Source organism: Anguilla anguilla, chromosome 2 (assembly GCF_013347855.1).
Source record: "Anguilla anguilla isolate fAngAng1 chromosome 2, fAngAng1.pri, whole genome shotgun sequence".
Classification (NCBI taxonomy): domain Eukaryota; kingdom Metazoa; phylum Chordata; class Actinopteri; order Anguilliformes; family Anguillidae; genus Anguilla; species Anguilla anguilla.
In genome coordinates this window covers 43,445,772-43,473,517 of record NC_049202.1, presented here as the reverse complement: position 1 = coordinate 43,473,517, position 27,746 = coordinate 43,445,772, and the positions used below count along the sequence as shown (strand labels likewise).

The following is a 27,746-nucleotide window of genomic DNA, read 5'->3' as shown; positions in this document are numbered from 1 at the left end:
ACTCCGCACGAGTGTGCTGCTGTGACACACTTCGCTCTTACTCTTTTTGCAAGTTGGAAGTCGCTCGCACGTATTACCAGAACATCCAATGTCTAAATTCGAATTCGTGCGTATATAACGATATAAATTCTACCTAGGACCAGAACTCATAAAAATACATAACTTTTAGAGTTCACGGCCTTGGACTAAGCACACGAGTATGTGTTCGACAATATTTGCGTAACTCTGAAAAGTAGCATGTTCATTGGGATGGGCAGCCCTTAGCAACAGTTCAGGATTTGTTTTTGGAAACACCAGCGCGCACGCAAGGCCATTTCTGCTCCCTGCATGAACAATACACGGTTTAACTACCCTCATGAAATGGAATCCCGTGAAGATGGGTTTGTCAACGAACTTGAAGACAGGGTTCGGTTTCTCACCGACGAAAATGTAAGTTTGTTGACTATAAAGAAATAACCCAATGCAAGTAGGTATTTGCTGATCCGGCAAAATAAAATTCAAAGCGAAATATGAGGAAGAAGGAATAAATTACCATCGACATGAATATAAGATACAACGGTTAATTAATCTGGAGTGTGGATTACACAGATAATTGTCAGTAGATTTGAATAAATAGGAAATATTAGAGTGGATGTAATAAACCCCAGATCCGGTGTACATCATCAAATTACTTCTGAAGGTACAGCTGCGGGACAAGAACGAGCGTCTCTTCAACAGACTGGGTAGCCTGCAGTCTAAACTGGGTCAGCTGGCCGGATCAAAGACCGACCTCTCTTCCAAACTGGTCAACTGCGAAGAGGAGAAACTGAAGGTGTGATAAATGTAGAGGTGTACAGAAGGATATTTTGCTAAAGAAAACCATTTGATTGCTACATGCTCATGGATGGGTTTGGGCTTAATTTGTTCTCTGTTCTATTTTAGATGGCAAAGGATCTAATTGATGTCCAGATACACACTAATAAGATGAGGGAGCAATATGAAGCAGAAACATTTGAGCTGAAAAACAAGGTCACTGCAACACAAAGCCTATGGTACAAATATCACTCAAATGAAAGGGACAAATCAGAAATTGAGATGCACATGATGGATTCTTATACATTTTAATGAAATTATATACTGTGGATTATTCAGATGGATGAATTGTACATTAGTTTAGTTTTTTTTGAAGTATGTTCTGCTGTCCTCTCTCTACACCCCAGATTTTGTTTCAGGAGAATCAACTCATGGAAATGGAGATGGAGCGGGACAGGCTGCACAGAGACATCCAGCACACTAGGGGGCGTCTGCAGGTGGCTGATAAGAGTTACAAAGAGCTGGTGGATGAGTACATCACTCTGAAGAGCAACTACTTGGTTCTGAGTGAGTCTCACGAGAAGGAGGTCTGCAGGAACGAGGAGCTGAGTGCAGAGTTGCTGAGCCTGGCGAACGCGCAGGACTCTCTCCTCAGGCAGCAGGAGAACCAGGCCCGCTCCCAGGCTGTGTACGGAGAGACTGCCCACGAGCTGGAGAGGGTACGGGCTCTCGTCAGCAGGATGTCCCAACACAGGGCGAGGGTGAGTACAGAGCTTCCTCACTGGCATCATGCCACAAGTGGTGAAATGGGCAGTTTATATAAGACGAGGGTCAAATTCTTAACACCGGGAGTTTGAGATCGAGAACTGTGGTATCCATTTAAGGATGAGACAGTGATACATTTTAATTTGTGTATGTTTAGCCTCCATTCACAGCATGTGTAGATACATGTCTTTTTTTAAGCTTTTAACCATTTTGTCTCTCCAATTTGCTAATATGACATCTCAGCCAACTGAAGGCCTCCCTTGGTGACGCTTGTGCCAATTGTGCATGGCCTTGTGCGGCCTTCAGCCACAATCGGCGCTGGCACACTCGGGATTAGAGAGGAGCACCCATGTACTATAGCAGTGCTGATCGCATGAGCTACCCATCAGCTCTGTGTCGATATGCTTCTCAGTTCCATTTCACCTTCTGTCTTAACAGTCTGAAGAGCTGGCAGCCTCAGAACAAGAGCGGAAAGCTGTTGAGAGAAGTGTGAGTCTCCCCATTAACCCCCCCCCCCCCCCCCCCCCCCCCCCGGGTTTAACACCACCACTGTGCTGAACACAGTTCCTCACAGTTTCTCATTCTATCATGCAGAGCACTGTACTGTCTGTGAAACTTACATATATTTATGAACAGTGAGCTGTTGCATCATTATGAGGTTTTAAGTACAGTATATACAGTACTTTTGTTACTGATTAATTACACGTAATGCTTAAACAGTCTACTGTGTGACCTTTCCCTTGCCAGATTCTTGGAAACCAGGATCAGATTAAAGAAGAGCTGGAGAGGATGAAGAAGAGCTACGAGGAACAGCAGCGCAGGCTGGAGGAGAAAGTGTGAGTTTGTTAGGTTGGGTGACCAGTGCACCAGACCTCTTAGCTGGAGCATAGCTGGTTAAAGTTAACATGGTGTTAATGTGGTCTCCCAGGGTGGCAATGGGCAAGGAGCAACAGGAGAACAAGAGAGCCATCCGCAGCACCCAACACAAACTGGCAGAGCAGTCTGCAGTGAGTATACCTCTGTGTCCTTCACATTAGCTTAGTGGGTCCTCCTCTCGAGGATATAGATATCCTTAAAATGGCTGCCTGTTTTGGGTACATCGCTTAAAATGTTTTGTAACGTAGCAGCTACAATATAATTCATTCTGTAGAATTGAAAAAACCAAGCATGCATTGGATGTATGTGCACATATGTTTGTGTGTGGATGCATACCTTTTGTGTGCGTGTAAAAACGCACGTTGTCAACACGTGTTTGCATGTTTGTTTGTGCTGCAGGCTCTGCTCAGCTCAAAGAGCCAGCTGAAGGAGGTGGAGGTGGAGAACTCCAGGTTGCAGATGCAGGTGAAGGAGCTGAATGAGGAATACCGTGCTCGGCTGGTGCGCTACCTGACGGACCTAGCGGTGAGTTCACAACCCCGTTCAGCATGACGAGCGCCGTTAGCCGCACAAGCCATTTAACCACTTCGCACAAACGCGGTGGCAGGGTTTACACTGTTCAGCGCTTTGGCTAGTCGGCCTTATCAGGGTGCCAAAGTCTGTTTGGGCCAGGGCTGCACAATTAATCGTAAATGAATCCTGCTCATGGTTTTGGCTTCCACGGTACATGAAAAGTGATCACCTGCGATACTGACGCATTGTTAGAATGTCTGCTCTGCTGTACGAAAACTCCATTATGCCGAAAAGGGGGCAGGAGGGATCTGGATTCCCTTATTCGGGCTGAAAAAATGTCACACGTGTCTCTCTGTGGACTGTTTTAAATGGACTGCATTTATATAGCGCTTTTATCCAAAGTGCTTTACAATTGATGCCTCTCATTCGCCAGAGCAGTTAGGGGTTAGGTGTCTTGCTCAAGGACACTTCAACATGCCCAGGGCGGGGTTTGAACCGGCAACCCTCCGACTGCCAGACAATCGGTCTTACCTCCTGAGCTATGTCGCCCCTAGTTTTAAAAACTATAGTGAATTCAGCAGTGTAACAGAGCCCTTGCTGCCGTGTCCTCTGCCTTCAGGAGTATGTGGACGGGCTGAGTGACGGACAGGGAGCCCAAAGGCCTCCAGAGCGTGCCCAGATGAAGAACTTTGTGGACAGCATGCTGCAGGACGTCAGGGCCTCCTACAGATCTCGGGAGGAGCAGCTGTCCAGTGCGGCCCGTGCATACAAAAAGAGGCTGCAGAAGCTGGTCAAAACCCACGAGGCTCTGCTCATTGCATACAGGTAGAGCGCTCTTATGTCCTGCCTTGAGAAAGAGGGGCTGTATAGGCTGTAGGAATGGAGACAGGTCTGTGCGGTGGCCTGGAGTAGATCTGGACTCTATACTCGCCAGCTCTGTCTTCCTCCCAGAATGCAGCGGGAGCAGATTCTGGCCCTGGGTGAGCGCGGGCTGGACCCGGGGCCCCCGGAGGCTCACTTCGGCCTGACGGACAGCGAGCTGCAGGTGGAACAGAGCAGGGAGCTGCAGAGGCTGCGGGAGGACAAGGCCAGGCTGGAGAGCCAGCTGAGGGATGCACTGGAGCAGGTACAGCATAGCACAGAGGAGAGGCCATTAATGCACCAGGTACTGTTCAGGACAGGTGGCAGGTCTTTCCTAGTGTGAGTACTGTGTGGAAAACCAGTTAGGAAAAGGGTTGCCTACAGTTCACATGACAGTTTGAGATAGGGAACACACCATAGAGATTCTCAGTACAGATGTTCATACACCACATTAAAGCCTCAAAAATCAAGCCATTGAATGGCAATGTCCCTGTACTTTTGTCAAACACATTGAAACACATATAGATAGCATGCATTTAGGAAATAATACGATCAGTTTCTTCTGCAATGAGGTGTAATGGCTGCCTGCAAACCATATCAAAAATGCATTACTGCCACCTACTGCACTGGAGTATGGAGACTATGCTGAATCCTCTGGGCTATTTTTATTAAGCAGAGCATGATGTCTCTGTATATAGGCCTGAAGGCTAGAACCCAGGGACATCACGAGTATAGCTCTCTGACTGTGCTATAGGTGCTTCAGTGCTGAGCATAGGACATAGGGGGAGGAAGTAGTCAAATGTCTGCCCCTGCTCTTGTAATCCCGCAAGCTCCACCATATATACTTTTACCCTGCTTGTAGTCTCAGTTCTGAGTTTGACATTAATATGCTCATGACCCTTTTTATAGCTTATGAATAGCCAGCATGTTAGAGAAAATTCCATCAAAAACCTACATGAGCTTGGACACAAAAAATCAGACTTCCACGATTCACCTTTCTGATCAGATGTTTAACGTGTTGTTGACATAAAGATCTAAAATAAGTCTTTATCTCTTTCAGAAGAATGTACGTTCTCACCCTGTTCAGAGTGTCAGCTTCCAGGAGTGAGTTCAGCAAATGCATCATCAGCATATGCAAATAAAGCTTAGTGCAAGTGTACAAAATGCATAATGAGTTTTTAAAATGTTTTAAGGAGGTTTTTCAGTGCGACATACAGCATCTCTTTCACAGGTCACGGAATTCTGGGAAAATCACAGAAGATGGCTGGTCTGATATTAGGAAGCAGCTGAGGGAATTCACGCATTCTACTCAGGTACATACAGCAACAAAAAATTTGCCACTTTGATAACTGACACGTTGACTTATACACAGGCAGATTTTAACAGATAAGGTTGTATTGAACAGTTTAAAGTGGCATATCATATTAAAAAATGATGCATGCACAGGAACTTGCTAAAAGAGCAAGCAACTAAAATCCAAAAATGCCTTTAAAATTAGGTTTTATATGTTGCTCAATATTACCATGTCTGTTGTTGGTTGTCTCTAGGCAGAAAAATAAGCACTTTTGTGACCACCAGTCTCCACAGATGTCGCCAAACCCACCAAAACGGAGCAATTAAGTATTGTCACTGTAAGATGTCCTGTGGAAATCATGTAACACTTTAAATCTTTCTAAACAGGAAGAGCAGGAAAGGGAGCGTGCCCAGCTCATCACCCGGGCCACAGTTGCTGAGGAACAGGCGTTGGAGCTTCAGGACTACGTGGATAAGCACCTTGGCAGGTATGGTATGTTGCACGCATTGGCACCAGAGTGCAAATGGGCATGTTACTTCCTGAAGAAAAGAAGCACCAGCCAGTAGAGAAAGCTCTGCTTCCTTCAGTTCAGATGTGAATCCCTAATTTGGGTCTGGATGAGATGCTATTGAAAGCCTCCCCAGTGTGTCTCATTAGAGCAGGCCTTAACGCAGTCTCCTCTGTGTGGCAGGTATAAGCAGGAAGTGACGCGGCTCCGCAGGCTGTTGCGTACGGAGGCGGGCCGAGCCCATAGTGCACAGACCCCTGAGCCCCGAGCTCTGCGCCGCTCGAAGAAGACCCCCAGCTATGAGATCTGAGCGGACCAGGTGCCTCCTCACACCACCGGGGCTCCACACTGGAGCCAAACACTAGGGGACCCTGCAGCACCTCTCACTGATCCATGTACTTTCCTCTGGAAGGAGCAGTGGAGAGTGATTGCACGCCCCAAAGTTATATGATTCCATGGTGTACTGCTATAGCACCCATATGTACCCATATGTCTAAATCCCAATTAGATCACAATTTAACAGTTTCCAACGCAGGCACTGGCAGACCAATGTATCCGGACTTTACAGAATGACAGTAAATCAGATCACATGTTTGAGTGAAATTTGCTTTAATAATTAATCTACTATTACAACAAGTTTTGAATTTGTGAAAAGGTTTACATATCGATCTAATGCCAAAAAATGTCATTTCATAATGCTTCCATCAATGTAAATTAATAAAATGTTAACCATTAGTTAAGGAAACCATTGCACTTCTTGTATAATGATGTTTAAATTTTGAATATATCATAAGAGAAATTGAAAGAACTGCAGCATTTGGTTATACACCTTTCATAGATAAAATCTCTATTTAAGTGCAGTTGAAGATGAGGTCAGGTGCTGGCCTATTACTGGTGCTCCTATAAGAAGGGGACATTCCCACAGCGTCTTTGACTGTGCTCCTCTTTTTTTCAGATTGTTGGCATCAAATGCAAAGGCAGTATGGCATTCAGTTTACAGTGCGGTAGTATATTTAGGTGTTCCTGAATAAGGACATGTTGAGGGCACAGTGTTCTGAGTTGGCTGCAGAAGTGAAAAGGCCAGAACAAGCATGAAACAGTCATTGTGTTCACAGACCTCCGGATGTTTAGTTTCAGAGAACAGTACACAGAGGAGACCAGTTGAGATTTTCAAAATGGCCGCTGTTATTTTTCTGTCTGTCAGGGGAACACATTTCAACACCAGGTGTCACTCATGCCCCGGGTTCTCGCAATGGAGAACCAAGAGAAGAGGCATAGGGGGAAAGAATGCTAAGAATTTGGGGGGCTTACATCAATTTCACATCAGCTCCAGAGCAGAAAATGCTTTGGCAATGTTATCTGGTCGAAAATAATTTCACCTTGTCACATGATCTGGGCACACACTGAATACATTTTAGCTCAGGATTAGACTTGTGAAAGACAGTCGTAAAGGTAACTGAATAGAACTTTCTGGAAGAATTGTGCTGTGATCTTTGGGCATTGGGACCCAGAGTCTTAGATGGCATAAAAGGTCCTCAGCCATCGATGGTGGACTGAAAGCAACTGAAAGCTTTTTAAATCCTTTCATCAGAGCAACAAGGAATCTGCCCTGCAAGAGTTCTTCAGAAACGTGCAGTGCCAGAGCAAACAAGGAGCAATGCAAAACACACCGACCAAAGCACTGTGGCTCAGCCAGTTTCTTTTTAAACGACGGGCTCTGGTGTTGAGAGAGATCCAGCCAAAAATGGGGAACATTTCTTTAAAATGAGCAAGAGTTTGGCACACACTTTAAAATAGCAGCTGCCTGTGTCAGGGAAGGACAAAATACTGGTGAAGGAAAATAAGGGAAAAAATGAGTGTGACTGCATTTGTACTTTTTTCATTTCTCCGCGTTTGTGGGGTGAGGGGGATCTACAGTGGTCATTTGGATTTTGTCAGGAACACATTGCCTCAGTTCCCTTGGGAAAGTAGGGGGCATGGCCGGGTAATCTCTTGCCAATAATAGAGAGGCTATGCCCATGGTTGGTGTCTAACATACTGAACACCAGTGGAGGTAGGGCTCCTCCTGTCCACTTCCCTGAGCAGCAGTTTGGGGTAAGAGTGACATTTGACCTTTGATGAAAATGCCAGACAACAGCTGCATTTACCCACCCCAAAGGCTGATTTCCATTGGAAGATGATAATCATGTTCCTCAGTTTTTTTTTTCTTCTTTATTTGTTGTGACAGCAGAAACTTCAAAACATTTGGGTATAGATCTGATATTGATTTGGTGTTGTGTGTGTCATTGGGAAGAAGCATTGCATGACACTGTAGGTACTTTGCACACCTGAAGGGAATGACAAACCTCACAAAAGCAGATTTCAGTGGTTCATGATTCCTACAAATTCAGTTCACCAAACACTCATTGCACATGCTCATGGTCAGTAATCACAACTGAAAACTTTATATCTTGGTATAACACAGTTTAAAAAATATCACATTGGCATCAACCAGATATTAATGACTAGCTATGCTACGGAAAATGAATTCATTAGATTCTCCTGAAATAGGCCTACATTTGGACCAGTTTACTACCTCTACACAAAACTATACTGTAAGACACCATAGATAGTTCTGCACTTCACCTTGCGATCTCCTTCGAGTCTGCTCGGTGCATGCGTGGCAACACAAGCTGTTGGACGTGGGAAGTAGGTGGCACACATACACCCCGGACCAGAGTGAGTGATGGGAAAAACCCTCAGATGAACTGCTTTTGTGAGGTGGGAAGCGGGGTGCACCACTTCTCCTGCTGGAAAAGGAAGCGTCTCATATTGCCTCTGATGTGCGCCATTGAAAGGGGGCCTTTGTTTTAAGGGCCGTCGCTTAATTGATACAGTATTTACTTCATGAAACCCCATTTGCATTCCCAAGAGAACCCGGGGGAAAGCCGGTAGGAAGTATGCTGGGAATGCCCTGGGAATACGGTCCACGTGAAAGCCCAGTCAATGGGGGCTGAAGGGGGCTGCGCGCTGCGTGTTTGTTCGTACATAAAGTAATCGGAACGGACAGGCCTTGTTAGAGGAGTAGCGGCGAGAATGTGTTCGCAGGAACGGAAAGCGAGTGGGAGAGAGGGAGGCTGAGAATGAGGGGGTGACAATAGGCAGAAAAGCAGAGAGGGGTGAGAAAGGGAAAGTCAGAAAAATCAGCCGGTGGGAACTTGCGGTAAATATGAATCTGATCTGTGAAGAGATGAGGTTTTTTTTTTCCCTGTCTATTTTTTTTTCTTTAATATTGAAAGGATAGAATGAGTAAGAAGTCTTATAGAACTGTGTTTTTAGAACAGCATAATACCTGTGAGGTTATTTGTGTGTGAGTGAGTGTGTGCGTGTGTGTGTTAGGTAGGGGGCAAGGGCTGATTGTGGATAGAATTCCATCTATTCTTATCACAGATCAAAAACCTTGTAAAATGCTTTTAGGAAACACAATAGTTCCTTTAACCTGGAGTACGTTTAAGAACCCATTGTTCTTAAAAGCTTAAGAGGGTTGGAGAAAGTGTACAGCTGTGTAATCATTACGATTGTAGCATTTATCATTTGCAGCATTTTACACTGCAATTACCTTCTTAAGGTGTTTCCATCTTTAAAAAAAACAGGTTCTAGCACATTATTCTGTGTCACGTTGGAAATTCAGTAACTTCACCTACCTATCCATGGGGCTGGAAAAAGGGTAAAAGAAAGAGTTTGGGGACACCTGCTCTGCTTTTGTTCTGCACAATTCTGAAATACAAATTTTGGCAATTCTTATGTCACTCGTCAGTGCCTCTCAAAACACCTTTTGAATGTGAGCGTTGGAGAGGCAGGGAGAGAGACAGAGCCAGAGAGCACAGCCACTTGAGCAGGTCTGGAACAGAGAGAGAGAGAGGGAGGGAGTGGGAGAGTGAGTGAGGGTGAGGGTGAGGGAGAGAGAGGGAGAGCGGCGACCGCACTCTTTCCCACACTCCGGGCAGTTCCCACAGTGGGCTGCTAATCCCTGTCTTAATTAGGGGAGCATTCCAGCCCACAAGGACCCTGGGCAGAGGAGCACAGCTCCAAGCAGTAACAGGTGGAGCCAAGCCGGGCAGATTTGTGCTCACAGGCGCAGACGGTATGTAAGAGGGAAGGGTTAGGCTGGCGGGTGTGGCAAGACTCTCCAGCACACACTCCCCCTTTCTCCCTCCCTCTCTGTCTTTCGCAGCATTACACACGACCAGCTGAGGGCCAGTCTGGAACTGTGGCCCCCGTCCACACACCTGGATCGCCCTGGCAGTCACCCATCTCTCACTGCTAACTTACTGGGACTCTGCAGCACTGCATTGCTGGTCATTCCAGTTCCATATATAGTCAGGGTATATGGGAACATAGGGCAGAACGTTGCCTCAGAGCAAAATGGTTCTGGGTTCAAATCCAGGGCTTTTCTGTGTGTGGATTTTTCATGTTCTCCTTGTGTCCATTTGGGTTTCCTCCAGGTACTCCACTTTCCTCCCACAGTCCAGTGACATGCAGGTTAGGCTAATTGGAGGGATTAAGCTGCATGTCTTTGGCAACCTGTCCAGAGTGTATTACTGCCTCTTGTCCAAAGCATGCAGGGATAGGCTCCAGCACCTCCTGACCCAGACCAGTAATAAACAGGTATATATAATGGATGAACAGATATGGAAATATACTGTCTTTACAGGATTACTTATTTATTAATTCATCTGTTTATTATTAATTATTGGTTCTCTTGATAAAGATGCACAGAAAGCTTATAAAAACAAATTACACCATTACTGCGTTATATTGTAATTTTCTGATGTGGAAAAATTATACTTGATTCAAAGGATCCTTGTCTGATCTACAACCTGTGGCCCCCAAATGGTGACATGAGCTTCCCACTTCAGTCAAGAAAATATAAACCCTGCCCATCTCACCTCTTCATGTTGCACTATGGGTCCCCTGACCATTTTTAGCTATCCTTTCATTCTTTTTGGATTCCTTTTGTGATAGCAATGTTATAGGTGTGGCAGGGTAAAAATGGGTAAGCTGTGTGTTTACTTTTGCTTACAATATTTTGGTTTGTTTGGCTACCTTATTGATTATAAATTAGTCTTCTGTTTCTTTTTGGTGATCCTTGTCACTGATGCTCTCTACTTTTCTTTTGGAAAAGAGTGCCTGCTATGTGAACATTATGTAATTATTTAATAATAAAACACTGGTGTGTTAGCTCAATTATCAGTACTATTCAGCTAGCTAAATCAACAAAATTTAAACTGATATCAGAGAGCAGTCAATTAAATGTAAAAAGGTTTGCTAAACATCTAAACGTGTGTCAGTTGGGGCATACTTCACAAATAGGATACAGAAATAGTAGCTAGCAAGCTTGTCACTAATGTACTAGGCTGCATGATATATTGCCTCAATTGTTAATAAATAGATCATCACATCTGAGCTACTGACTTCCTGTTTGCCGTCTGGATTCTGGGGAGAGGTTGTGAGTTACGTACATAAATTATGTCTAAGGAAGTCATGTCAAGGTCATTTAAAGGTGAAAATAACCCCAAGGTGTGAAGTCAATGCAATGTTATATTTGAATTAAGTTTAAAATGGATTAACCCTGCAGTGTAGGGGATTTGTCATTTAGGTCAGAATTTGTGCATATTGGAACAGAGTTTCATGGTACGTTTTGTGGAAATTTTCTGATGTCCACCTTTGGTAGATTTATTTTTATTGTAATCACTCAACTACCATTGTGCCGTGATTGCAAGAGAGATGATGTATTTAATACTGTGTGACCTTGGCCGTCATGGCAATCAGCTCATTGTCCTGCACAAATCAGACAAGTTTCTTGAGTTCATGAGCGGATGTGCCGATTTTCAAGCTTTTTTAAGTATGGCAGAGCAAACAGGGACGCAGAGCAAACAGGAGAATAACAATGGATTGCCATGTAGCTTCGGTGCTCTTCCCCTTAATAATTGAGCGAGAGAAAACAGGAAGATTCAGGCAGTAACCTGAGGTGGGTCTGCGTCAGAGAGGGAGGAGAAGCTGGGCCAGACTCCAGTCATTACAGGATTAAGGGCAGAGGTTAAAACAGCTGTCTAAAGAAAGTGAGGGGCCAGAGGGGTCACACACGCTCGGGGAACTTTCTGTGTCCATTGTTACCGTTGGCCAGGAGCCTCACAGACAGTTCTCCTGTGGAAACCTCAATCCTCCCTTTTAACCTCCGGGCTCATGCTGAGGTGGGAACAGGTGTGACTCCCCACTGCAGATAGAATCTGGGAGCCGGGCCAGCAGTCCTGTCTATAACTTTCAAATGCTATTTACAAAGAACTTTTTAAAGAGGACAAAACTAAGAAATAGTGTATTCAGTTTTAAAAATATTTCAGGCACTGTAAAATGTGGGGTGGTAAAATTGATAAAACCAAAGTCTTCAGGTCCTTCATTTTGCCTAGCTTATGTCTCTAAAATATTTGGTGTCACTTGCCTGTGAAACTCCATAAAAAGGTAGCATGCAGCAAAAAAAAAAAATCCAATAAAGCATGTGCCCTCATTATTTCAGCATGTGGACCACTCATATCCTTCAGACGCCATCAGGACGACAGGAGAGGGGTTGGGGTGGGATGGGGGCAGCTTGGTGCAGAAGTGAAACCCAGTACCAGGCTGTCCCTCGTCTGTCTGCAGCAGTGGGCCAGCAGCAGGTGAAGGGTGGAAAACAGACCCTTAGCCCATCCAGCCTGCACACACTCACGTGTGCAGGATTCTTCCCTCTGGCCATCTCTTCTAACCAAAAGGCCAATCACAGGGGAGTCAAAACAGGCTCTGTTTTTTAAAATATTACATAAATATGAATTAATTGCTACTTTTCTGTATTTCAACATTTTTTTTATTTTGGGATACTATTTTTCCATATATTGCTTTTTATCGTTAGGAAATCCCTCTTATATTGCACATTACTAAATGTTCTCCCCATGTCTTTCATCGCTGATTCTAAACCACGCAAAATTGTTTTTTTTTCTGAAAGCAAGGAACATGGGATGCATCTATGCTAGCATTTGTGATAAACAGGATTACCCAGCAACACCCTATGAAACAAAACATTGCATGAATTTGTACATTGCATGGAAGGTCAAAAAATTGAGTAATTCACTTTACTTAAAAAAAACAACACTCAAAAGACTAATGGAATTTAAAGGGGACTTAAATTCATGTTTGTTTTCACAATTTAGAGGCTGAAGCTGGAATACAAAGAAACCTCAGCTGCAACAGCCACAGCCACCAGTAGCATTACACCACAGATGTTTTAAGCATCTCACGGAGTTAATGCCTGTGAAGGATTGACAAAAGTAGCAAAATGGTGCAAACCCTGCACACTTACTTTTCAATAGTAGATGGTGTGTTGACCTAATGTAGTCACATAAAAGGAGGAATAGAGGAGGGCCGCAGTTTTACATGCAAATATAAAAAAATGGATTTATTAAGCGGACTCATCAGAGCTTCATCAGAGTCAGGCATTGATACTAGGAGTGCGGGCCGTCCCCTATTTATATTTTTATGTGACAGATTGGCACAAATTATGTGCAACAGTAAGGGCGCTTCCCTGTCAACATCCCTGTTTCCCAGCGAGGACTGATCCGCACGCTTGTAAAGTGTGAGAATTGCCTCAGCCCTGGTTTCAACTCTTTGTGGTTGTTTTTGATCCAGCCCCCGCAGGTTGCTCATGAATCAAGCAGCTTTGCCGTCTCAGAGGTAGCAGCTGTCTGCGGCCGGACGAAGAGAGAGGGGGAGCCCAGGGCGATTCATTCATGCTGCCTTGTCTTTCATCGCCTTGTCGTTTTTGGCGGGAAACTGGACCCATTTCCTTCTTCATGTAAAGACCCCCCCACCATGAAACTCCTTTTCTTGCCTCTTTAAAGCCCTTTGTCACCCTCCCGTGCTATACCCACCCCCTCCCAGCGCACACACAGGCGCACACACACACACACACGCACACACACATACACATATACACACAAGCCACCCGCACCATCACAGCACTCTGATTGATTCTCCACATTCTACAGAGGATTACAGCCATCTGCAGCCTCTTGAGGAACAAAAGTATACCCTTGCACTCACCCCAGCTCTTCAGAGGGATAACACGTCCACATAAATGCACTCTCGCCTGGCATCTGAGGCGCTGCTTTGACCTCTCCTGTCAGCTTCAAGGCTGACCCCCATTCATCAGGCTGCAGCGATCTGGGATCCCCTCTCACGGAGCTAGGCCCAGAGATGAGCCACAGACTGATTCCAGATCAGTCAGAACTGCTTTGGCTGCCTGCATTGGTTTTACCACGCGTGAGATTACTGTGAGCTTGAATAAGCTCTGTTTTGCCTAAGCACATGTCTCTCATTGTCTCTGCAGCAATACCTGTCTGACTGCACCGCATGTGCACCCATGATTCCCATACCTGTGTATCTAGGCTTTCCTGCATTTCTGCATGATTCAGTTATGGTTAACTTAACTTAAAAAAATCGTAAGTCTTTCTTTTTTTTTTTTTTACAGATGCTCGACTGCGAAAACCTGGACTTCTTACCACAGGGCAATTCTTTCAGACCACTTGAGCATTTTGAAACAATATGCGAGTCCCTTGGTGTGCCAATAATTCATACTTCTGAAGTGTCTGAGATGCACAAAACGCACAAGCATGTGAAGCTCCCAGCTCAATCCCAGCTCTAGTCTTAGCACCTTACATGGCCCATCCTAGCCTACAACACTTATCTCTTTCCCACTGTACACTTACGCTTGGACCCTGGTATTATGATATTACCATGCTCTGCTTTCCCGTGCTTTGTATTAAGTTAGATGTCTGGTCTACCTTTTTAATTGTGCTAAGTGTATATGTATGTTCTGTACTCCTTGCTGACAATTTACTTCTTGGAGGTTAATCATTGGCGCTGCCGGTGTTGAATATTCACTCCTGATACTGGACGACTTTGGAGGTTGCTCTGGAAAACACCGTCAGCTAAATGCCAAATATAAAATTGTCAGCTTATCTTTTATAACACTGACAGACTCCACATTTGCTGTTTTCTGTGGATGTCAGGCTAGAATGTTCATCTGTAGCTCACCCTTCCATTTATCATGGTCCATGGAGAAGAGCAAGAACAGGGGTGCTGGAAACATAGTTTTTATGTTAAAAAACAGCAGGCCGGCCTTGTGCCAGAGCATGGCTGATTTCAGTTTTATTCGGCTGTTTTGATCGCTATCATCATCTCCGCAGCACAAACAGAGTCATGTGGAGCCTGCCCCTCCCTCTTCCTGCCCACGCTCTGCCCCTGCTGCCGGGCCTTATCTTGTTTGTTCAAAGTGGGGTGCCGGGCCCAGAGAGCCGGCCACCGGGCGCACGCAGGGCAGCCCCCGCTGCCAGCGCAGAGCTCAGCGGGCATCGCGGGTCAGAGGGGGCGGGCAGACACGAGGAAGCACACCTTGAGGAAGACAACACCAGCGAGGAGCCCAAACAGCTGCACGTAGAAAGAACAACAGCAGCGCTATGACACCATGAGAAAGAGAGAGTGAGAGATAGAGAGGCAGCGAGAGGGAGAGAGAGAGAGAAAGAGAGAGAGAGACCCACTGAAATAAAACGAGACAAAAACAAACAGGCTTGCCTTTGGGAGAAGAAGAAAGAAAAACAGTTAACAGTGGGTTTGTTCTCTCTTTGGGGACTATTATTCAGAAATGATCCTGCACAAAGCATTCAAAAGCACTTTGAGGCAATTTGCTTTGATATGCACTCAAAAGATATTTTGAGAGAATGAGCAACCCTTCAAACAACAAAGAACTACGGTTTGAACTACCAGCAGCAACTACCAACAGCAATGCTACGGTATCTCCCAAAAGAATAAAATAAACCTGATTTCAACATGTGTGCCATCCCAACTACATCATATCTCTGTCAAAGCTGTTCACTACCAGGAGAAGAGTGGCTGATGGTGGTTACACTTTAATAGGCTGTTGTGCATATGCAGGGAGTGTCCTGAATGACTCTGCCCAGCCTGCCTTCACTGCTCAGGGGCTGGGCTCCTTCCACTTCCCCCCCGACTCCCACTGGGGCCTACGGAAGTCCGCACCCCTCCCAACAATCCCCGCCTCCCTGTCTCCCCCTTCCCCTCTGCTTCCTGTTTTTGACATCACCTCAACTGCATGGAGCTTCTGGCAATTTAACATTTGCTCTTGCTGCTGTTGTTCAGGAACGTAACACACCCCATGAACCGTGCATAAACATTCAAACGATTCTCTCAACTGGCAGTCTGTCTCTTGAAAAGGGGACCGCATGGGCATGATTTAATGAAGACAGATCTGGGCAAGACTTGGAGAGGGAATCTGGGGAATGGAGAGAAACCAAGCCACAGAAGAGGATCCAACACAGTTTATTCAATCAGAAAGAGACAACGGGACAGGTTTAATAGAGTGGGAACGACCAGGGAATTCAGACACTTCTATGAGTGTTCGCCCGCTCTTTTCAGGCAGAGGGGGACTTTGCAGGGGAACTGGAGCATGCAGGGGACTAGCGGGCACTTTCTCCCCGCTAGCTCCCCTCGCCCGCTGGGTCAGTCGAGCCTCTGGCAGGGCCGGGGCCCGAGCCGCGGCGGTAAATCGCCGGGGCCATTGACGTGCCGCTGAAAAGGGAAGCCGGCTTACGTCCCCGCTTCCAGGGACTGCGTGAGCTGGACCCAGTCCAGGAATCCTCTGAGTCTCTTTCTTTTCGGCGCTTGTGTGTGAGTGTGCGTCCCCCCCCCCCCCCCCCCCGCTTTATCTGTGAATGGCAGCCGGGCGGGCACGCCGGCAGACTGGGCGACTGTGTGACTGCTTTCCTCTGCTTAATAGCTGCAGCAGAGTCCCTTAATGGGAATTTATTGCTTCCTGATTCCTGAAAAGGAAAAAAAAAATGGCCGCGCTGAACAGGCTCCCAACGGTCATTTTTTCTCCTTTTTTCCCCCTCACACTGTGGCCTCCAGGGGCCGGTTTTTTTGGATGTGAGTCACACACTCACACACATTCAGCATCCTGAACACTGTGTTCTCACCCTTTTTTTTCTCAGTCTAAGCATTCTCCAACGCACCAACTTTCTCCACACAACAAACCAAACCCTTCTTGGGAAATAGGCATATTACTTTTGTAGAATTTCCTTGCCGTGTGGAAATCAGGCAATGGAAACATTGTTTCTGTTTCAAGTTATATTTGGATCTCAGAAATTACAACTAACCCTGAATATACATGGAATGGAGCATATTTGAGCTAAAAGAGACCAGGAAAATTTAATATTTTTCATTACTTCTGTTGTGAGATTGTCAACTAGCGCACCCCTGGAGTATCTGGAGAAACTGGACATTGGCTGTCTGTTCCCAGTATCTGATTTTTTATCCATCTTGGGATAAAGTTGCATTTAGTTTTAGGCATAATTGTTGCATATTTCACTCAGCTTAGTGTGGCTTCTATGGTCATTGGTGCAGAAATATGTTATATTTGTAACTTCATGTTCATTTTCATGGTCGCAAACCACATATGTGGAAAATATGTATTTGATCAGGTTTATCATATTTAGTTTATTATGATAGTACGGTAAAAAAAAAAAATTATTCATAATTGTTTCAGGGGAAATTCTAGGAGCCACAAAATATATTATTTCTTCACCTAAACTGAGAGATATTCATTTTTCTAACAGAGACTGATCTCTGATCTCTTTGGAGCAGGGGTGTTTGATACATATAATTCTATGTGCCATGAACAAAATGAAGACAGCCCCTTTCTCGTGTGAACAGTCTTAACGAATGGGGGAGGTAAAAAGAGGGAGAGTGAGGGTCAAGTTGTGGTTAAGAGGTCAGGCTGTTTTAATTACTCATGGGTAAAATTAAGCCAGCAAACTAATTCAGGGTGAAATATTTCATGACCTCATAAACATCATACAATAGAGCTGAGGCCCACGATGGGAGAAGATACTGCAACTTTGACAAGAAATCCACAACGGCTATGAGGTTTTCAGACTTTTATAACATATATCACAGACAAACACCTCACAACATATATACAGCACAGTATTTTGTTTTTACATTTCTTATATACAGTATATTTACATTCACATTGAAATCATTACACCTTCCATTTAGCCAGTTATGATAGAAACTGGAATGAAGAAAAAAAAAAAACAGAAAAAAAAACGATATTTGCAAAACAACATAAGCAAACTGGCAGTCTTCAGCTCTTTCAAAAACATCTACAACACACCTCCCTAATTTGGTATATCCCCATCCCTTCATCAATTTAGTGCACATTAAAAGCAGAGTGAACAGACAGAAGTCGGCTCATGACAATTTAATTCTTCTTGCGCCGGCCCCCCCATCGTGTTGCATTATACGGCATTGCTTAGAGTTTTTATGACTCTGTGGAACACATGAAGACAGACTGACCTTTGCCCTGATACACACTCACCGCCAGAGCGAAAGCTTGGGCAACGGAGGTCACGTTTCACGCTGTTCTGCAGAACACTGCCACAACAACCGAACCGCAACTCACGACCGCCTTTTTTCACTCGACAACCGAACCGCAACTCACGACCGCCTTTTTCACTCGACGTAGAGCCGTCTCCAGGGCAGTGGCTTTCAAATGGCTAACCGCTTAAAATTACAGGAAAACTCTGATGGACCACAGAAAAACAGAGAAAAATAAAAACGAATTTCAGACCTCAGATCCTGTAACAGCAAACAATTCAAAGTTCACACTGAGCAATTCAGTGTATAACATGCTAACACAAACTGGATATTGTTATGGTGTCAAATTCCTAATTCCTATAATCGTGTACCCTTTCCTTGGACCACTGGACCGGAGTCTGCGGTTCCTACACAACAGTCTGAGAATCACAGCACATGTCTAACAGGCCAGTACCTTCTTCTTTCAGAGCAGCAGCACTTACTCTAAGGCCTCTCATTTACTCTCAACTGACCTCAAAGCAATCGCTGTCACGCAGAAACTCCGTTCCTCCAGTTTCTCCCGTCCTCCTTTTGGTGGCATTCAAAAACACAACTGATGACAGCAGATCTTCATAGGCTTAATTTACAATAAATTCAGATCGCAAGACTTTTCAATCCAGCTTCAGTGATTTCATTTTGACATGAGAAAAATTCAACTCAGCAGGTAAAAAATAAAATAATGGCAGACGAGGAAGTGCACGGATTTTATGGTCAACAAGAAACAGAATGAAATAAAATAATACCAACGATCAACCACATAAAACTTAAAAACAGTACACAAAAAATAGACAGTTCTGCAGTAGTGAAACACCATGTCATGGGAAAATTTTAAATTTGGAGATTTTTAACTGGTCTAAATAGTACTGACTGAGAGATATTATACTTTATGCACTTCTCACATAAGAAAAAAAAAATAAAACAGAAACACAAAGTTATTTATACAGGGTTTTCATAATGCGCAAAATGCCCTGTGTACAATTAGAACACGATGAAATAAAACAATAAGCCTGCAGGGTAACCAGAAGACCGGGCACAATACCGTTTGTCTTTTAACACTGCTCCACCCAGCTTCACAAGCTCCCAAACTCACAGCCGTAGATGGTGTCACCATTATATATTAAATTCGTCTAGGCTACATATAATCAAATTTTCTTTTGGTTTCCAGATTCTTCAGTGCTCACAGCATCCATCCTTCCTGCTAATTCCCTTTTCTTCAACAGTGCAAATCAGAATAATTCAACTCTCCCCTCCCCCAGTATCCGGGTAAAAATCCTTCTCAAATACAGAAATTGGTAAAAGGGGGAGAGAATTGCTTACTTATAACATATCAGTTCTCAACCGCTTTATAAAACAATGATAAAACTATATCCTGCAACCTTCTTAGATGTTAATATAGGCCATTTCAAAACAAAATTTCATGACTCATGAGATAATTCCAGTTCTCTACCACACCAGCCTTGCATCACGAAAAGCTCCGGGCTTTGGTAGGTGGATAATGTGGTGGGACACCCACAGATATAAACAGTGCAGTACACATCCAAAGGTGGCATAATAAACCTACCAAAGTCATCTATTTCCTGAGTACATTGACCTGTTTGCCACAGAGCGTAACCTGTGGAAGATGTAGCTAATTCGCTGGGTGATGAGCCTTAATGCAGGTGTCCCATCACTGTCATTATCCAAAAAGGTCATAGAAATGTCTTAACCTGCCAAACTGCAGCTCTTCCTCATGAACACAAGAGCACCTGTCAGTACTCCTGTATTCATTGCTGGACAACCCAGCAACTTCATGACTCTTCACCTGGAATACCTCTTTAAATGTCTCGTTCTCAGAAGGTCTCAGCGTTCAGAGAGTGCCATGCTGTACTGGGAATGTCCTGTTGCGTCCAGAGCTGTCCTTCCCCATTATCTTTTAGCGATAGAAACCGAAGGGGACGAAGTGGTGAAACAGGAACTTTGGCCTTCCTCTCTTGCCATACTGCGGAGAGGCGGGCCACACTCATGCTGTTCACACTGGCAGTTCACAGTTCATCCTCGCCCTGTTCCCAGCAGGCCTGACCCGGGTGGGCAGGTTTGGCAGTGCATCCTGGGAAGCGGTCAGTCAGACGCCAGCTCGCAGGGGATCTGTCTGGCCTCCTTGGCCAGGCCGTAGGCCCGCTGGAAGTCCTTGTACCGCGGCGCGCACCCCAGCCACGCCTCGCCGAAGTGAACCCTGCCGGTGAAGAGGAAGCTTCCGGCGCCGTCCCGGACGCCGCACTCCAGCAGGGTGCGGATCTCGCCGGCCTTGGTCAGACGCCCCGCCCCCGAGAACAGCGCGTACTTCTGCCGGAACACCCGCGTGGCGCTCACTTTGATCACGGAAACCTGCAGGTCCTCGTTCTCCAGCACAGAGCGAATGTTCCCCCGAACCACTGCAAACACACAGGACGCGCGGGTTACACACAAGTTCAGGGACAGACAGATACAGGCAGATAGATAGACAGACAGACAGTCTATCTAACTATCAAATGTCATCATTTCACTTATAGCATTCCGTGTGTTCAAAGGTACATTTGAGGCCTTGCATGTTTTCACTGTATGGAGGAATGGTGGTTTAACTTTAATTCGAGCGGAGAACAAAACAAGCTCTGCTAAGCTCTTGACTATTGCTCACGGAGTGTTAAAATTGCAAGCCCTCTAAACGCAAAAAAACAACAAGTTTCTCAGTGTATCGCATAACAGTAGCACCGCCAGCCGTGAAAAGAAACTAGGATACTGGAATGCATTTCTTTGAGTAGAATGGATTTAAGAAGCTAATGCTCCCAGATACCCCCCCAGACCTTGTTGCCAAGGGCCGTCCGCTCGCTCGGCTTCTGATTACGTCTTAATTAAGGTGGTCAGGGGCACCACCGTGGTGTCTGGAAGCGGTGGACCTCTGGGATGGTGTGGGTGAAGTACTGCTGTTTCACCTCTGGCCCTCACATACATTAGGAGCAGGAGGATCAGCGGGATTAAGTGCGCGTTGTAGTCGCTTATTGAACTTAATCCTCTGTTTTCATCCCCTGGGATGTCGGCCTGCCACTCCAAAGCTTTGAAGTGCTCACTGGGTAATCGCCCCGTATTTTTCATTAAACTACATTACACTCATCTAGAAAATGGCTCTTATCCAGAGCAATGTGCAAAGTAAAAGAACCGTACACGTAATCACAGTTTGATTCTGGATTTTTAATATCAGGATATCTCATTTTCTTCTTCTTTTCAGATAGGATGTAGATCAAAAACCCATGAGAACACCCCCCCTCCCCCCACCCCACACACAAACACACACAGAGGAACAGTAAGCGGAGTGGGACCACTCTTAAGCAAACGCAGGGGAAACCTTCATTGTTTTTTCCTTTTTAAATCATGCATTCGAGAGGATGTTCCAGGGCCCTGCCCAGCCCCGCTAGCAGTAAAATGCGTTTGGGTGTGTGTTCCAGGAAGGCCCAGAAAACAGCTTACCGAAGTCACTGGTGCAGACGGCCATCAGAATCTCCGTGTCATTGCAGGGCCTGCAGGCGCCTGTGGAGAGACAGTCAACAAAGTCTGAGCCAGGAGAACAAAAGCAGCCCCACTAATCACACTCACTGAAGCCTAAGTAGTAAAAAAAAAAAAAAAAGCAAAAACATCTCCACTTCCAGAAAATGACCACGCGAGCAGTTCCCTCACATTTCGTCAAAAAGCACACCGGGTTCAATTAAGCTGTTAATACTACACCACAAAAGTAAAACACAGCAGTAGTGAGTTGGTTCAGATGGGGATAATAATGTAAAATGAAGTTTAGCCAGAATATGTGCCCTGGACCCTGGTCACCGTCTAGGGAGGGGCAGGGGACAGGTCCACCACCCAGATAGCAGACAGCTGTTTCGTTTTTACGGTGGCGGTCTGGCGGGCGCTGGAGACGCGGGGCGGGAAGTCCAGATGCCCGCCCAAACGAGCGTCCTTCCAGGCGAGACGCTTTGAAGGGGTCGTAAAAACACCTCCGCGGCCCACGCCGTAAAGGCGCCGTCAGCACTGCCCATTAGAGCCGACCGGGCAGAGGCGTGAAACGCCTCAGCTAATCAAACGGCCGCCAAATATAGCCCAACCCTAACACGTCCAACAGGCACTTCCTCTGCTGCCCAGACTGCTGGGCCCACAGCTGTTTCACAATCTGGGGAGTTCAAAAGAAAATGTGCTTTTTAAAAAAAAAAAAAATAGGGGGTGGGGTGGGGGGTTGGGGGACAAGGTTCCTTCTTAAATTACATAGGATTCATGGCTAGTCACAAAAAGCTGGCCAGCGAGGCACCAGCGTTTGATTGAAGCTTTGAAGCCACAGAAAGAGAGTGAAAAAAGCAAGTTGGACCTTTTTTAGATGGGCCTGCTTTGCTGTTCCAAGAAGTCTTTTTTCCCCCCCTCGCCTCCATTTCGGAGTGCCCTTCACACTGTCCCCTCCCCTTGGTGAACCCCCCCCCCCCCCTTTCCCCCAGTCACTAATCAGACTGGGTGAATTCCTGGAGACAAGCATCCCTACAGAGGAAAAACAAAACAAAGGGGAGCATCCCAGCTGATGAAAGGCCTCGCTGTCGCCAGGGCAACTCGGCTAATCCCTGAACTCTCATGCGCCTGAATGAAAGGCCTGGCTCTGTACAAGGCCCCCCTCATACTGGGCCATTGTTCGGGGCCCCCCACCCCTGCACAGAAAAGCCATTCTCCCAGCAGCCAGGGGAATCATCCTCAGGCCTGCAGGGAAACTCCACTGGGCCTTCTCTCGCCTAGAGGCTTGTGCGAAAGAAGAAGGCTTTGCCAACGGAGTCCAGTAACAAACTACACCAGCACCAGAAGGGCTCTGGTGTAATACAGTCTGTAACAGGGTAGAGGATTTGGGCCCAAATTAATTTGTAATAAAGTACTGGTAGTCAGTGATTAGCTGAATCTGTAATCGAAAAAAAGATATATTTCCTGTTTTGTGACACCTTAGCAGAATAAATATTTCTGCATTATACATTCATTTTTATGATCCCCAAAAATATATATATATTTCTATAAAGTCCTAAAGCTTCTAAAATTATATTTTAAAAACTCCTTTACAGGGCTGTCAGGGGGCTTGTCCAGCAAAAGTGGACAAGCTACACTACAGTGAGGCACCCAGGCCAGGATCCCAGCCACGCCAGTACTGGTTTTGGCTGACAGCCCCACAGTAGAGTGGATAGTTAGCCCAAAGCAGTGTAACCCAGGGAGGGAGGGTTACTGTTGGCAGGGCAGGGTATTATCTGCCTGCACCAGCTGCATTAGCGGTACAGTCACCCAGCACAATGCAAGTAATCTGCAGAGTGAAATGCAACGACGGACAGCTACAGGCTAACCAGCGCTCTCCAGGACTGACAGAGGACACTGCAGCAGTGGACGTGGCATCCCAATTTAAAAGAAAAAGAAGAAACGGGGCAGAAAAAGGTTTGAAAGTCCTGCTAAAGCGCACACTCACCTTCGTTGTTTACAGGATCGGAGTCCAAGGACAGGCGTGCGTTCCAGACTCCTCTCAGCTCATAGCGGAAGGCGGCGATGCGGCGGCTGATGTCCTGATGCGGGGTGGCCTGCAGGAAGAGGGCCACCCGCTCCCCGGGCTGCCGGCTGAAGCAGCGCACCCGCGGCGGCCTTTGGGCGTCCGGCCGGTCGCCTACCAGGAGCTCCAGGATGCCGTCCCGCTCCAGGTACAGCTGGGCCCCGTGGAAGCTCTCCGCGGGCTTCACGCAGGCCGTGATATGCCCTGAGCCGCTGTGCCCACTGCCCCCCGCGCCCACCGCCGCGGAGGGCAGGCGGGGGGAAAGAGTGAGCCGCAGCGCCCCCTTTGGGTAAAGCCACTCCAGGGATCCCTCCGCGCAGTGCAGGGAGATCTGCTCCACACTGCCCGGCTGTTGAGACAGACCACTACGAGGGAAAGAGACAGAGAGAGAGAGCACTACATTAAAAACCATGTCCCATCCATAAAAACTGCAACATTACATTACATTACAGGCATTTAGCAGATGCTCTATTCCAGAGCGATTTACACAACCTTTTTTTTACATGGCTTTACATAGAATCTTCAGCAGAACCAGCCTCCACCCTCCAAGACAATTGAAAACGTCTTGACTTTTACAAACATGAGCATGCAGGAACACTGTGGGTTTCCAAAACAGAAATGAAATTCCACCAAACACTTTGGATTTTATATATATTTCAGATGCATGTAGGATTGTCAGAATCACTTCAACATCAAACAATAGCACATAACCAAAAAAGGAGGGTTTGTTTGAATTTTTCCAAGTATTTGTTCTCTTAAGTCGCTATAGATGGCGTTTGCCATTTCAGTGGACATCCAGGAATATGAAAAGGCGCCGCCTGGTGACAACACAGCAGAAAACGTAGAGCTTGTATATTGACAGTAGAACTAGAGGCTTCAGCATGAAGACAATCTGAAATGTTGTTCAGTTATATTTTTATGCTGTCTGAGAGAACACTATATTACTATACAACATTACGTTGAAACGTTGTATCGGTTCTCACCGTGGTGAAAGCATTCATATATCGTATCCTTTCATATCCTTTCATCTACTCACTTCCCCAAGTTCTCTTTCAACTTTAAAGAGCTCTTTAAAGAGTCAGGTGAGAATTTCAACACCCTGTTTGAGTGACCCCCACTGAATTTAAGAGCACTTCTTTTTAGGGCTCCTCGCCTTAATAGTCACACCGCAGTGATAGAGAAACAACAAAGAGATAAGCCGCAAAAACATACACCTGTCCAAGAGCGGTAACACAGAAACTGATATAGAATGCCATAAAGCGTTATGCAGTAGCCTACATTCATAATGATAATGCAAGGCGACTACGATAGATGACTAAAGTGAAAATGCTTGGAAAAATAGGTATTACGTGTCAAATAAATGTATACAATTATAATTACGCTACAAAACACTTAAATTTGGCTATCTTCTTGACAAAATTATAATCTAAATCTTCATCGAAACTATGCTGTGAACGGGAGTACGTTTTAGAAATTCATTGCGACGAATATTGACTTTTAAAAAACAACGTTCAATAAACTACTCTAACTGGTCAAAGACCACTTTCAATTGCTTCAGGTCTACGGTGAACCGTGCCAAATTTCTCTAACATCGGTTCTACCGCGCTGACTCATCGATGTAAGTCGAAGCAGCAGTGCCCGAGGTTCCAACTTCCTGGCACTAGCCTATGCACAGACAGAACAGCAAGCCATCCCTTTATAACAACTGTAGCCTACTGCGCGATAAGTGTAAAAGCACGCATACTATCAACTCCATATCACATTAGCCTACATGCAAACGTAAAATCTGTGCTACTCTTGTTGCTGAAACTAAAAATGACATCCATGTTAGGCGATGGCACAGCATTGTAGTCAAAATAAAACATTTTATCACGATCATTAGAGTATACTGTGTCCAGATAGCCAACCCATGCAATTATGTGAATTGTACTTGCCTCCCTTTCCAGCTGCAATGGTCTTCTGAGGAGCTGGACAAAGCTCTGTCAAAAATTGTCAGCAGTGGGATCCACACCGTGTAAAGCCAGAAAAGCAGCATTTTCTTCTCTGAAGTTACTCTGGGCAATTCGGTTTGGATGCAGCAGAAGTGGTGGTTAACGTGTTAATAATAGGCTATTTGCCGAGCAGCCTATTTTCCTAAGTAAGTATCAATCAAATCGTAAAGTTCCATAGCTCGACATCGAACTCATCCTGCGTTTACAATCCACGAATGTTAACAGCGACGTTTTCTGTACTGCATGACTCCCGTATGCAACCTCACTGATCCATGACTGTTTCCTAACCGACTCCAGTGAATATAAAGACGTCCGAAGTTATACTGTGTGGCAGAGAAATCCGATGTCCAATTGCAAAGAAGAGGGGCGAAACTTTTAACCATTCACAGAGCAGATACGGGGTACCAGAGGTGTGGCTTGGACAAAACACTGACCAAGAAGATTAAACTTCCACGTAAAAACACCTAAAACTGAGATTAAAGCAGATTCTTGGAAGTGCGTTTATGGATAGGCTATTCATTGCCTCGATGACTATTATCCTAACCGTGTTTTCAAAATTTAATACGATGGTAGTCTCGTTAAATAAATAAACAAAAATTCAGTAGACATTCCTATACAAATGACTAAATTCGTATAAGCAGTATAAATAACTTTAAAAATGATTTAAAGAAAGATTTTAAAAGGACAAAGAGGTATTTGTTAAAAATGTTTGCGTTTTTTTCGTGCAGTAGGCTAGAATCAAATAGCCTGTCAGCATTCGTCTTTGATAACATTGCAATCACATTAACTCGTCAGACCCATATCATGATTAATGTAACCTATAGCAGACTGTAATTCCTCTCCTAATAGTTTTTAGTTGCAGGTTATACAAGTATGCGTCTCAATGGCTGCCGTGCTGACTTTATTCACTGTTTCTTTTGGAACAAGGCCTGATGAATTTTTTTTTTTTTTAAATCGGCGATCAACCTTCTAAATGTTATCTCAGCCCGATTAAACAAATGAAACAATGCAGATGACATCAGATGGAGCTGGGTGAAATAATCTATTTAATTAATTAGTTTGAGATCCACCCTAGGACACGTATAATCCAGGCTGGTTGCACACGCAGCTGGGTGCATCTGGGGAGCCTATATGCATGGCCAAAACAATTGTCTGAGCAAACAACACATGAAATAGAATAACTGACTAATAACAATCAAAAGAGAGGCGTACTTTGCAATATTTACTATATTTAACGTAGCTTTTCAATCCTTTTTGCATATTAACAGGAGTCCATTCAATGCATCAACACAGGTAATTTAGAACTATTTTTTTTATTACAGTCCTTTTAATAAACAATAATCCTATAACATGACGATTTTGGTCTCTGAATACAATGGCGATATCTGATTTGAATAGACATTTTAGATTGAAATTGGCAGATTATGCATACCATGTTATAGCTATTTAAAATATTAAAGCTACATCTGTTTATTTGTTCTCTTCACCTTGAGAGGCAGAGGACCACAGCCATAGGTGTTACTAGGTATCTTTAAAGCAAATGTAAGCATAATCTTATCTGTTTTCGGGCGAGATGCACACTGTTTTCCGCTTCTGCGCACATTTAAAACTGATTACAAAGTCAAATAGCTTTGGGTATTCTGCTTTCTTTCAGGCACCAGATGTTTCTCGTATCTCTATTGAGTCAAAAACTGAAACCTGCGCGCCAAAAAGTTTGAATTAAAAAGCGCAAAAACTTCACTGGGGCGACCCCAGACGGGTTTTGTTGGAGGGGTGGACAACTATGTAAATTAAGCGCTTTAGCGTGCAAGGAAACGTCATTCTCCCCTGTAGCACACAAAAAGGGGACAGGATTACAATAAGAACGGTGACACTCGTGTGATTTACAGTTGAGAACCCTTCGCCCCATAAACACCGATTATATCTTAACATTTGGTGTATGTAGAAACAGCAACCTTCGCTTTGGAAATTTTGTTTTCACTGCGAAATCTGATTACTGAGGGATATTTTAAAAGAACATTAACCTATTAGTCAGTAACCTCGCCTAGGCTATCAGTCTGCCATTCTACTGTTGAGCCCGCCTTATCT

General features: G+C 45.0%; 2 protein-coding genes across 4 annotated transcripts; one reads left to right on the top strand and one right to left on the bottom strand.

Moving 5' to 3' along the window:
• Positions 1 to 33: 33 nt before the first annotated feature.
• On the top strand, positions 34 to 6,344 carry ccdc78 (coiled-coil domain containing 78). Of its 3 annotated transcripts, none has more exons than XM_035400891.1 (14): positions 34 to 429; positions 680 to 811; positions 922 to 1,008; positions 1,200 to 1,553; positions 1,996 to 2,046; positions 2,305 to 2,393; positions 2,486 to 2,564; positions 2,833 to 2,958; positions 3,566 to 3,771; positions 3,898 to 4,072; positions 4,868 to 4,911; positions 5,039 to 5,120; positions 5,488 to 5,588; positions 5,793 to 6,344. In XM_035400891.1, exons 1-14 carry the CDS (start codon positions 328 to 330, stop codon positions 5,917 to 5,919), a joined length of 1,755 nt encoding a protein of 584 aa, XP_035256782.1. In that variant the 5' UTR covers positions 34 to 327; the 3' UTR covers positions 5,920 to 6,344. The 3 variants fall into 3 exon arrangements, with proteins under 3 accessions (XP_035256782.1, XP_035256774.1, XP_035256791.1); XM_035400883.1 differs by having other exon boundaries at positions 3,898 to 4,111; XM_035400900.1 differs by lacking the exons at positions 34 to 429; positions 680 to 811 and having other exon boundaries at positions 922 to 1,031; positions 3,898 to 4,111.
• Positions 6,345 to 17,611: 11,267 nt separating this feature from the next.
• Positions 17,612 to 25,982, bottom strand: metrn (meteorin, glial cell differentiation regulator). The gene is made up of 4 exons (XM_035407162.1): positions 25,602 to 25,982; positions 23,590 to 24,032; positions 21,588 to 21,647; positions 17,612 to 20,518 (listed from the first exon to the last, which is right to left on the bottom strand). The coding sequence occupies exons 1-4, from the start codon at positions 25,700 to 25,702 to the stop codon at positions 20,205 to 20,207; spliced, it is 918 nt and encodes a 305-aa protein (XP_035263053.1). The 5' UTR covers positions 25,703 to 25,982; the 3' UTR covers positions 17,612 to 20,204.
• Between the last annotated feature and the right edge of the window lie 1,764 nt (positions 25,983 to 27,746).

Excerpts from the sequence above, each read along its gene's own strand:
- ccdc78 (XM_035400883.1), top strand. The coding sequence starts at position 328 with ATGAACAATACACGGTTTAACTACCCTCATGAAATGGAATCCCGTGAA. Across the intron at positions 1,009-1,199 it reads CATTTGAGCTGAAAAACAAG|ATTTTGTTTCAGGAGAATCA; the intron begins GTCACTGCAACA and ends TCTACACCCCAG. Across the intron at positions 5,589-5,792 it reads GTGGATAAGCACCTTGGCAG|GTATAAGCAGGAAGTGACGC; the intron begins GTATGGTATGTT and ends TCTGTGTGGCAG.
- metrn (XM_035407162.1), bottom strand. The coding sequence starts at position 25,702 with ATGCTGCTTTTCTGGCTTTACACGGTGTGGATCCCACTGCTGACAATT. Across the intron at positions 24,033-25,601 it reads CATTGCAGCTGGAAAGGGAG|TGGTCTGTCTCAACAGCCGG; the intron begins GCAAGTACAATT and ends TTTCCCTCGTAG. Across the intron at positions 21,648-23,589 it reads CGATCCTGTAAACAACGAAG|GCGCCTGCAGGCCCTGCAAT; the intron begins GTGAGTGTGCGC and ends GTCTCTCCACAG.